Source organism: Sinocyclocheilus anshuiensis, unplaced genomic scaffold (genome assembly GCF_001515605.1).
Source record: "Sinocyclocheilus anshuiensis isolate Anshui unplaced genomic scaffold, SAMN03320099.WGS_v1.1 scaffold1241, whole genome shotgun sequence".
Taxonomy (NCBI): Eukaryota; Metazoa; Chordata; class Actinopteri; order Cypriniformes; family Cyprinidae; genus Sinocyclocheilus; species Sinocyclocheilus anshuiensis.
This window is the reverse complement of record NW_015549644.1, coordinates 714,555-726,251: the sequence shown is the minus strand read 5'-3', so window position 1 is coordinate 726,251 and position 11,697 is coordinate 714,555. Positions and strand designations below refer to the sequence as shown.

General features: G+C 40.0%; 1 protein-coding gene across 1 annotated transcript in view; it reads right to left on the bottom strand.

Moving 5' to 3' along the window:
- Positions 1–1,227: 1,227 nt before the first annotated feature.
- Positions 1,228–11,697, bottom strand: part of LOC107659914 (S-adenosyl-L-methionine-dependent tRNA 4-demethylwyosine synthase-like) — a 50,320-nt gene continuing 39,850 nt past the window's right edge. Inside the window, exons 8-9 of the mRNA XM_016449016.1 lie at positions 9,375–9,542; positions 1,228–2,406 (exon numbers count right to left, since the gene is read on the bottom strand). Of these exons, the coding sequence (XP_016304502.1) occupies positions 2,185–2,406; positions 9,375–9,542 (390 nt within the window). The 3' untranslated portion in view covers positions 1,228–2,184. The remainder of the gene's footprint in view (positions 2,407–9,374; positions 9,543–11,697) is intronic.

The following is an 11,697-nucleotide window of genomic DNA, read 5'->3' as shown; positions in this document are numbered from 1 at the left end:
CACAGGATCTTGGGTTTCAGTCCCTTAAAAACATTCAGAGGACAGAAAACTTGAGGCTTAAAACAGAAGCTGAGACAGAGGTAATGAGACTGGAGGCTCATGCTGTTCCAGTACAGCTCGTTCTCTTATCCCTCGCTCTGTGAAACCCATTCGAGGGACGGAGGTTTAGGGTGGTATAGCCGAGAGAACTCATGACGGCGAAACCCATTAGTAACAGAGGTTGAGATAGACACTGTGAGAAATTAAAGATTTGTTGAGGCACATAAAAAGAACATGTACTTGAATAATTCCAAATTCCACAAAAACACTATATATATATATATACTGTATATAATCCAACAAAACAATGTGTACTATGCATACTGCACACATACGGTACATGTATACTGAAGAGACTATGCTATTCTAAGCCTTTAAACCAAAAATACCTTAAAGCACTTCATCAAAGGAACTTACCTGATATACTGTACACTAAGAAGGGATGACAGTCCAAATCAACAGACTTCACAGACATAATCCAATTAAATTCAGAATAAAATGCTCTCATGGACCACAAAAAGAGTGTATTTGGGTGGTGAATTCCCTTCGGGTGGCTAAACTGACTAAAATGCATGAGGAAGACAGTGTGTCACATTAGCCTAGATCAGCACGGCACCTTTTCACAGCGGTGTGAAATAGCTTTTCTGTCACTTGTCACAGACCATTACACATCGCTCTGTTTCTGTTATGTTTAAACAACTAGGAGACAAGGCACTTTAGAGGCTGGGATCAAAAGTGCAGTTTAAACATTCTGATAAATCCGGTGAACTTTCAGTTGTAAGTGCTCTCAGTGGACACCAACTTTTGCTAACTTGTCAGAATCGAGAGACAGGAGAAGTCAATGTGAACTTAAAGAATAGGATTGCAGCTATTGTTAGCCATGCATTACATCAAAGCGTAATAAAAGGGTGGAGCCGAGAAAAAATACTTTCACATTTATATATGCAAGTAAAGTAGAAATATCCCAATTTGACTACAGATAAACGGAGCATTACCAGTTGACTCTTTACTTTGAACAGAGGGACAGAAAGCGGGGAACTCTGAGTCTGGTCTTAATATTACGCCTCTCATCTGTTACTCAAGACCAAAGATTTCAGCTTCATTCAGAGCTATGAAACGGCTGTGACCTAGTTCACTCAGTACCAAGCACATTCCCTTCTCTTACAATAACATTCAAACCCCTGTAGAACAGCAAAAAGTTTTAATAAGACGCCAAAAAAGCAGCTACGACAAAACTCAATTTCATTTGCAACGTACCTGGATGTGCATGAATAACAAATGCAGTTTGTAGATACCTTTTGGGTGTATTTACAATATCAGTGTAACCCAATCAAGGACAAACATCAGGTTCATAACTGCATTATAACATTTTGCAAGACACAAAAAGGCAAAGAATGATAAAATAATACATGCAAAAAACAAACGCATGTAGTGACATTTGTAATCCATCAACGTTGTGTAGAAATACCCAAGACAAAAACATAGACAACAGCATAAGACAATGCAAAAGGTAAGAACTGCAATTTCACATTTCAATGTCTTGAGTGGTTGTTACAGAGATATTTATGGGGCAGTTCTGATTCCAAATAGCTTTCAGCTGTATCATGGGCCACTCCATTCAAAGTCCCATCTGACTCAACTGCCCTCTAAACGTCTAAAAGAACACACAAATCACAGTTTGAGGTGACATGATATTAACGTAGCTAACTATAGTGATATTTTTCTTTTGCAGTTCTTTCCTCTTGTGCGCTTTAAATTTAGGCCCTAAGGTGGTATGGGTAAATGAAGCCTTAAATTCAAGTCACTTGTTCTTCAGTTCTGTCCTCCTGTCAGTATTCTTACCAGAGCTATTACATCCAGAGCTCAGAGTGAACAGGACTTGGAAATTAAATTCTTTATTACTGTGACCATAACTAAAGACAGCAGCTAACACTCATTAAAACAGCATGAAAAAAAAGAGTTATCAAGTATCTGTAAGAATATGCTAACCAGAATTTCATCCCTAGGGCAAGTCTTGGAGAGCAAACTGTGCCTTGGCTAAAATAACAAAAATAAGTTTTAATCTCGGGTCAATCAGGTCATCTATTCCATTCATTAAAAATACAAATTACTCTAAAGACTTAAAGTAGGATGGCAAAAGTAACATCAACACCCTGAGATATCTTTGGTTTTATTCTTTCTCTGGAAGCGTGTGTCCGAGGGGTCAAATCCCCTTTCTTGGGCCCCAAAAATGGCCCAGCTGGGGGTCTTGGCCATATAGTCCATCGCTGAGAAGCTCTTGGTGCCTCCACTCTCCTCGTATTCCTGAATGAGCTCCTGGAAGCGTTCGTAGTCAATCCACGTCCACCACTCCCTGTCGACTTTGAACTGCAGAGACACAAGGAAGAAAAGAGGTAAGAAAGACAGCAGGTGATAGAGCACTGTGATAAATAACACACACAAAAATGGACACGCAGGTGAAGATTGGAGTGAGTCTACCAGGCTGACAGGTGTTCACTTTGACTAATGAGGTCTGATGGTGTTTCCCATGCCATGTACACTGCCAACTGGGCAAAGCTTTGCTACTGAACACCAGGGCAGGTGCGAACCAGAGATAGTGGGCAAAGGAAGTTGCTTTCGGAGATGGTAGTCTTTAAAGGGGTCCTATTATGCTCTTTTGCAAAGTCTTGATTTTGTTTTAGGGGGTGTACTAGAACAGGCTCTCATACTAGGTTGTTATTTTTCACATATTTTACATTATTACAACACCTCTCTCCTCAGTCTGGCATGAACGCCTCGAATAGTTCCGAAGGCCCGCCTTCTGAAATACGAAATGTGCTGTGATTGGTTAGCTGGGCCAGTGTGTGTTGTGATTGGCGCCACTCGGCGCCTGGTCGGGAAGTCACGCCCCTTACCATAGCCGCCTGTGAGCTTCAGTGTAAATATTGCGTCAAAATCAAATCAATTTGAGCACGATTTAAACCGGATGATTATAACCACTCTTAAGTTCGTCTGCCTTGGGAAAGCTAGCGTGTCTCCGACATAGTGATAACACTCGTTGCCTTCTCTACTGCAGCTCAACCAGGTCTTGTCCCATTTGTTGATATTTGTGATATCACAAATCCCGGAAAATATGCGTTGTAGTCCAAACGATTCGTTCGTTGTAGTTTTTGAAAAGTGATTTCTGTTAAATAAAATATCTCCTTTTGAAGTGGACTTTGAGCTTTGTAACTTTTCAGATCTTTTTTATGCTCAAACAGCAACATTACAGACTAACTAAAGTTGAAAAAGTGAAAAAGCATAATAGGACCCCTTTAATTAAAAAGACATTTGCAGCCCCGTCTCAAATGACATCCTCAGTCCTTGAAGTCCTCTTTCAAGTTCATTCTTGAAATGCCGGTACATCAAGAGTGAAGCCGCAAACTAGGCACTCTCCAGCACCCTTCGGAATCACAGGATATCAAATGGGATACAATCTTCATGACAAGTGCAGAAGGTGGCAGGGTCCACATCAAGATTGTCGCCCCTTTCCATAGCCGCCTGTGAGCTTCAGTGTAAATATTGCGTCAAAATCAAATCAATTTGAGCACGATTTAAACCGGATGATTATAACCACTCTTAAGTTCGTCTGCCTTGGGAAAGCTAGCGTGTCTCCGACATAGTGATAACACTCGTTGCCTTCTCTACTGCAGCTCAACCAGGTCTTGTCCCATTTGTTGATATTTGTGATATCACAAATCCCGGAAAATATGCGTTGTAGTCCAAACGATTCGTTCGTTGTAGTTTTTGAAAAGTGATTTCTGTTAAATAAAATATCTCCTTTTGAAGTGGACTTTGAGCTTTGTAACTTTTCAGATCTTTTTTATGCTCAAACAGCAACATTACAGACTAACTAAAGTTGAAAAAGTGAAAAAGCATAATAGGACCCCTTTAATTAAAAAGACATTTGCAGCCCCGTCTCAAATGACATCCTCAGTCCTTGAAGTCCTCTTTCAAGTTCATTCTTGAAATGCCGGTACATCAAGAGTGAAGCCGCAAACTAGGCACTCTCCAGCACCCTTCGGAATCACAGGATATCAAATGGGATACAATCTTCATGACAAGTGCAGAAGGTGGCAGGGTCCACATCAAGATTGTCATTTGGGGAGCAGCCTGTGATGTGCTATATGTATAACTCACAAACTTGCACATTGAGTTGAGATGCAGGACCTGTGGTCTCCATCCGGTCCCTTCAAGCAAACCTTCTGTTTCAATCAATCTTACCCAATCTTGACTCTCAAGCTTTGGTTCTATGTGAGGGTGTAGGCACAGCTTAGTTCTGCTTGTTTTCCCACCCTATACATTTAATCAATTTCCATCAGCACCTCTAGACCATTCTCCGACACACAGGCATAAAGAATCCTAGTGGGGAGCTGCACTGATTACATTTCACACTGCACTGATGAGATGCGGTGATCCATGCTCAGCATGGTGATGCAATCAGCTATAGGCACCAGACTCCTGTTCCTCCCATCTTTTGACATGCCCGTTCTTTCCAAGACCTCCTCATGGCCACAAAATCAATTCAGCTGTAGTATATTTTGCTCTGAAGACATTGCTGAGGTGCCTGATTGGGTTGCTGGAGACTAGGGTCCAGGGAAAAGCATTTCAGAGTGAAAGTCAAGTCTTGAAAGCAAGTATAACTCTTTCAAGGGAAGCATGCTTTCAAGTCAAGACTTGAGGAACCACAAGAGCTGAAAAACAATGACTTGGAATAAGGCATCTTGTTTGGACAGTTCCTGAAGAGTATTGCAAGTATCCAAGGACAAACTCTGTCCAAGCTAACAAAGCTGTCAAGAGAGGATCAGACCACTGCAGGCTCTCTTGAGGACAACCACTGTCCAACTTGCTGAAAGATGCCTGCTGCCTCAAAGACAACCTGGTCACGTGCACCACAACTGAGAAGCATGCATACTTTCCCACTACTGAAAATGCCAAGGCCACCATTTCCTCTTAGTGCAGTGCCAAGAATGTGATCTTTGTCCTCGTGTCATATTACCTCTGTTTAGCTGCTTACCTGAAGCTTCCTAGAGGCAGCCTCAAAAGCTATCTCTGCAGTCAGTCTGTAAGGCCTTAAGCAGTTTGCATCCTCTGGGGAACCTTCTTCCTCGGCTGCATGTTCTTATTTCATAGTAATTTGCTGAGGTGAATCACTCTATAGCCTTCTCACAGATACTCAGCAGTCAGAAGATGAAGGCTCCCATGGGGCCCAACTAGTCTCTCCGGGAAGGCCACGGATACATCCCCAACCGCTTTAAAGATCTCTTCCCCTCCTTGTCAATCTTACACACATGCAGTTTGGCTCAGCGTTCTCCTATATTACTCACATTAGGAAGCAAGGTGTTGGGAAGTAACTAAAAATAGCATTAAGTCGAGTTATCTTTCACAAGGGCAGTTCACTTTAATGGAAAAAAAGCAACAAATAAACAAACTGGGTTTTCGTGTGCCAAAGTCAACCATTTTAAATGCTACAAATGTATTTAGGCATCACTACAATATAAATGTACAGTATGAGACAACTTAAATTCCCAATATTGTCCAATAAGATAAAAATGGTTGATAATTGATATAATTAACATAGCATAATCAATACATTAGGTTTGAAGCTGTAACCTTAATCAATATCCTCATTTATTTGTTGCCAGATAAATAACACAAAGGGCAGCTGAACTATAAATTATGAACTTCTAACTTGGCAAGCTATAGTTTCAAACTGGCTTCCTTAAGTAGAGTCCAAAATGGAGAAAATAGACAGGAATACTGAACTTTAGATGCCATGTAAGAGAGTGAAACTGGCAGCCCTTTTATTTTCGGAGTGCAAGACTATTCACATCTGCCCTTCCAACAGATGGCCATGCATTGAGAGAGTGCACTTTAAGGCTTCATTCATTTGCAAAATTGCTTCTGCGCAGCTAACTGGGAGCACTAAACATATTAAGTCACTATGTAAATGTGGTTTTGGGACAGCACATCACCAAACACAGATTGCAGCCCCTCTTTCATTCCCTAAACACTATGAACATCCCCCAAAATTAATGATGCTCTTGTCTGTACGGTGTGCTGTGGGGCTTCTTCAGTCTGGTGTAGTCACTGAGAAACTATTGGGACTTTAAAGTTTAAATGGGTAATCTTGTTTACGAATTAATGAATGTTCATAAGGCCAGCTAAGGCTTTTTGAAAAATGCAACATGCTTCAAGGCTACATTACTAAGGCAAGCATCTCTATTACTATTGCTCATATTTAGGACTGTAAGTAAACCTTAAGTATTAAATGAAGTATTAAACTTTGGTGCATAACTTGCCCTGCACAGTTTGTGAATAATTAAACTGTTCTGCTTGCTGAATAGAGATGTGCTATTACTTTTTTAAATGATCAGGATGATAAAATGGAGAAAATATCCCAAAGACTTACATCAAAAGGACCACATTCATATCTACTGACCAGAATATCACAGGACATTTTAGAAAATCAAGCTTCTTCTACTTGTAAAACTCTTGATGGATTTAAATCCTCATTTAACCCTACTTTACATGCTTTAATTTCCTTCCTTCAGTTCAGAACATGGAGAGAGAGGCAGAGCTTTATGAGGACACAGCGCACTAACTTCATGAGAATATAAACTGTCAGCTCCACACAGTGAAGAGCTGTAAATTCATTCAGAGGGTCTTACCTCGTCAAGAACACCACGGATAAAGGGCAAATGTTTGCAACCCTGAAATAATAAAAAAATGAATGCGCCAGCTAAACAAAGTCAATGCAATGAAATACTGATAGTGGCCTTCCAAGGTCCCATGTGAAAAATGGCTTCTTAGTACAGGGACAATGGGCCTTTTTAGCACCCTCGTGAGTCACAGCTGAGCTGAACAAGTTGAGAGAGAGTCCCTGTGCGGTCGGTGGTGACGTAGTGAGGAATGAATTTTCACATCAAATTCAATGCCTTTTCATTTAGACGTCTGTCACAGGCAATGCAAAGACAGCTCTTTAACATGCATACGGCAGGGACAAAACCCTTGCAGAGGAAGGCAAAGCAGCTCAGTGCTTGAGTGCTGGGGACTGGCTTTATCTCAGTGTCATTTCAGAAGCAAGACGGTATGACTGCTGAAGACTGCAAAGAAGTCAGAATCATTTGGATACAATGGGGGTTTGCTTTTGAAGTGTTCACATTACACCCTAAAGCATCTTCCTCAGTGAATCATGAGATGCAGCCCCGCCCACAAGGAGTGACATCATGTATCTAACTATAATATAATTGGTTCATAATGGTGTGAGGAGGCCTAAGAGCTGCTCAACACGGCAAAAATCTTCGTCCAACAAACCCCACGCATGTGAAAAGTCCTTCATTCGTTTTTTTGTTGTCGTTATTACTGAATTGGCACCCTATCTTCATAGGTCTCACACCCAGCCTCCTTAAGCTGCCCACCAACAAACCTCTTTGCTTTGTTTCCAAACACTTGATGGTAAGGCAGTGGAGGACCGAGCACCTTCTCATGCCTGTGTGGGCTTGAGTGGAGGTTGCTCTGGGCACTCACAATGATTACGACTCTCCACTACTGCAGCTCATTTACAGCCGGCGTGTTTGTAGCTCTGCATGATGAGACAAGATATGAATGGAGGGGTTTTAAAAAAATGCAAACAGGTGGACACATGCAATTACAGTTCCTTACTGCATGTAAGAGAGCTCTCTTCGCCTGAAGAGAGAAAGAAACTGAATTAATTAATGGGATATTTAGAAATTAAGCTAATAAGCAAGGAACATGTTAAAAAGGAAGTAAAAAGCATGGAAATGGAAGGACAAGATATGTCTAGAGCAGTATAAGATATCAGTTATTGCAAGAAAAATAAAGTTCAGGAGGGTGTCAAAAATGATGTAAAATTAGAATTGTTCCATAACAGCACTTCAAAGCACAATATGGAGTTAACTGGGTCAGATATGGAGTGAAAGATGTTTTCCAAGTCCAAAAAAAAAATGAAAAAGAAAAAAAAAGCACAAGAAAATTAAAATTCTAACATTTATTTACCCTCATGAAACACAAACAAAGATTATATTTTGAACAATGTTTCAGATATTTTTCCTATATTATTAAAGTCAGTGGGGTTCATTCACACTCCAAAAAGGACATAAAGGCCTCGTTAAATGAATCCATGTACTAACATCAAACCTTGCCTGGTTCTGGTTTTAATGCCATGCTGGCTTGTTTAGTTATTTTCATAGAGAAAACCATGCTTGAGGTATTGCAAGTTAAAACAGAACTAAAAGGTATTTCAGAGCCATTTTAAAACTAAATTTGGATCAACTTGATTAAAAACTTTGTCAAGGGTATCAACAGAGTAAAAAATGAGTGCGGGCATCATGAGTACATGACTTGTTGTCAGCGATTATTAAAAGAAAACATACCCATATTTGAAGAACTGTGTGTGTATTTGTTTATTTCGATCTGTATATTTCGATCTGTTCATCATACAAAGAGATTGTGCCGCTTCAAAAGTTAAATTGTATTGATTAATTTTTATACCATTTATTGTTGAAAGATTTTGGACCCTATATTAACAAAAGCAGCTTCAGATTATCTTTCTAAAAGTCATACAGTTTGGAACGAAATGAGGGTGAGTAAATGATGAAGGTCTGCCGGTCTTAGCAGGTTTAAGCTGGTCTCCCAGTCAGGCTAAGCAGGTCTGGCCAGCTCGCAAGTGCCCAAAACCCCTCTAAAACCAGCAAAGAACACCCGATGAGGCTGGGAGGATCTGAAAAGACCGATTTCAGATGTTTTTAAGCAGGGAAAACACACAAGGCTTTATGTTATTTGGGTAAGTGAAATGCCCCATTGTGTGTTAGAATGGAAATATTCACCATAGAATCACATGCAGAAATTTATGGTACTTGATTTCCTAATACAAACAGCAAATCATAAAAGGATATTGAAGCACCATATAATACATGCACATAAATATGTTTTTTGTTTGTGAGAGAAGAGCGCTGGTAAGGGTTCACTGCCCACGCAAACCATAACAGAAACTGTCACAATAAACAAATGTAAAACAAGAGCGGCTGTAAGAATGACTAACGCTGTGTCAGGAGACAGCATAAAAATGCAGGAAGGAAGGTTTAACCCTTCACCTGAATGGCAGTTTAATGCAAGTGCCCATATCAACACTTTTTCAATGACATTTACAGAAATGGCAGTGGTATCTTTATTTGTAACAGCTTTAAAAAGTGGTTTAAGTCGAAAAAAGGAAATTACAGTACGAGCTCCGTTTCTATGAAACGCAGTGCAGGAGTAGGACAGCAGCTATGAACAGCATGTCTGGTCAGGGTTACCTTGTGGTGTGCAAGTAACAGACAGTTGGAGTGCTCGTGTTCGCAGGCAATTTCATAGTCTGGGAGCAGGTTGGCAAGCTGCTGCACAAAGTAGACGACCTCCTCGTGCCAGGGTACGTTGGCCATTGTCAGGCTACTGGCTGAGCTCTCGCCACAGTATGTCACTCCCTAGAGGACAAGCAAAAAGACAAGAAGGACAAAACTGTAAAATGGGACATTTGAATTGTCCAAGTCATAAACACAGCATGATAAAATCTCATCATGAAAGTATCAACATAAAACAGACTCAGTTCTTATTGGGTTCATCTTATTGGATAAGCCACTTTCTTCTGTTGTAAAATATGAACACACATCCATGTAAACTCACAGTCCATTAGTATCTTTAATTGTAGGGATGCACAATATATCCATATGATATTGGTTACTGGATTCAATTCTGAACATTAATTTTTTTTTTGTATTGAATCATTATTGACATTTCAATACTTTTCAACACAATATTGAGTATTTTCTGTTTTTGCTCAATTTCGCCAATGAAAATGGTTCTAACCAAAGCCACAGCAGAAATGTTACACATCTCTGAACAGCAACACACAGTGGTAGTGGTGTTTCCTTAGTGAATGAATCCATGTTTTTAAAAGAATCAAGTGAGCCAATGATTCAGTGAGCCATTCATAAAGACTGTCACTTGCTTCTAAATCAATCAGCCATTTGAACGAAGTGGTTGAATGAATGACCGAATGGCTCACTCTTTAAGAAGACAATGACTTGCCACCAACTACTGGCAGTTTTAGTTTCATATTTCATTAAAAAAAAATAATTTCAATATTACATTTTTAAAAACCCATTAATGTCCATTTAAAACCTGTTAATCTCAGCATTACACAATTCTAAATGCAGTGTAAATGCATTCAGGCCACTTCTGAACCATCTTTTGGATGGCCATTTCTCAACCCAAATTGATGTGCGATTAATTTGCGATTAGATGTGATTTGTGATCTCAGATTGAGATTTGATTAATTGGCACATCATGTAATTAATTTGTCATTGCTTGACAGCTACAGCCATTATCTAACACTCAATCTTTAAAAACACTGTTAAATGTAATTGAAATAAATCACTGAAATAAGTAGTTTTACAAACTTTATAAGGCAAAACAGTATAGAATTTCAACATTAGCCATTTATCAGCTATTGGCCATAACATGAACATATTGGACCCTTTTTTATTGTATTAGTGATGCCGACATTTAATAAAAGCAATCAAATCACTGCAACACACTCCCACTGTTAGCTTTCATTTAAAATATTCACACTCATGCTTTGCAGGATACAGCTGATGTTGCCCTGACTCTTTGAAAATTTTAGATTTAACTGTACAAAAAGGGACACAAAAACACTCTGCATCATATCAGCGTGCACAGCCCAAGGACACAGCGGCGCGTGGAGGATGATTTGGTTTTTCTGTGGATGATGGAGACTGAGACGGCCAGATCATCTCATTTAACACCTACACACACAAAACAGGGCAGCGTTCACATCACACCTCATAGATGTTGCTGTGATCAGGGCGAACAGGCTATGAGGGCTGCATGTACCACATGCTGGGAATGCAAATTCACTTTACATTAATACGATTTCTGTCGTCATGAACTCTGATGTCTGATTGGATATTGAAACAAACTGGTGTCAAGTCAGGTCACGTACTCCGTTTGAACCTTCACACATCATGAAAAGTAGTGATTAATAATCCTTGGCAACCAAATAAGTGACACATCACCGCTGGATGAAAACCGGCCTCATTTGTGGTGTGGCCAGCATTAGTTCATGGGTCTGCTTGTGTGTAGGAGTAGCTGTGCTGTTGAAAAGACATTACTCATCCTGTGATAGAGTGAAAACCCATTCGGTGAGGCTTTATCTTATTTCAGTCTTCATCACGCTGAGCTGTTAGCACTCTATTACGCCGGACATCAATAGATGAACATCTCCGAGCCATTGAGAGAATCAAAAAAGAGACGTCATGTGAAAGAGATATCTTGATGCATCGTAACTGTAAACAGTGCACCAACGGTTTAAATGGTTCCGAAATGAACACACCACAAGGCCAGATGAATGGAGATTAAAAACAAATTAATTCTAAATAATGTGATTTTTTTTTTGTGATTAAGCTATAGCGTTTGTGCATTTATACTAAATGCATTTCTGTCAGGACCACTATCGTCAAAGATGATTGACAATTAGCATACAGTTTGGATTGGCGGTATGGTTCTGTTCTGGGCAAGAACTCCCTGTGCATCCATGCAGCCTAGCATGGATGAGAGCAG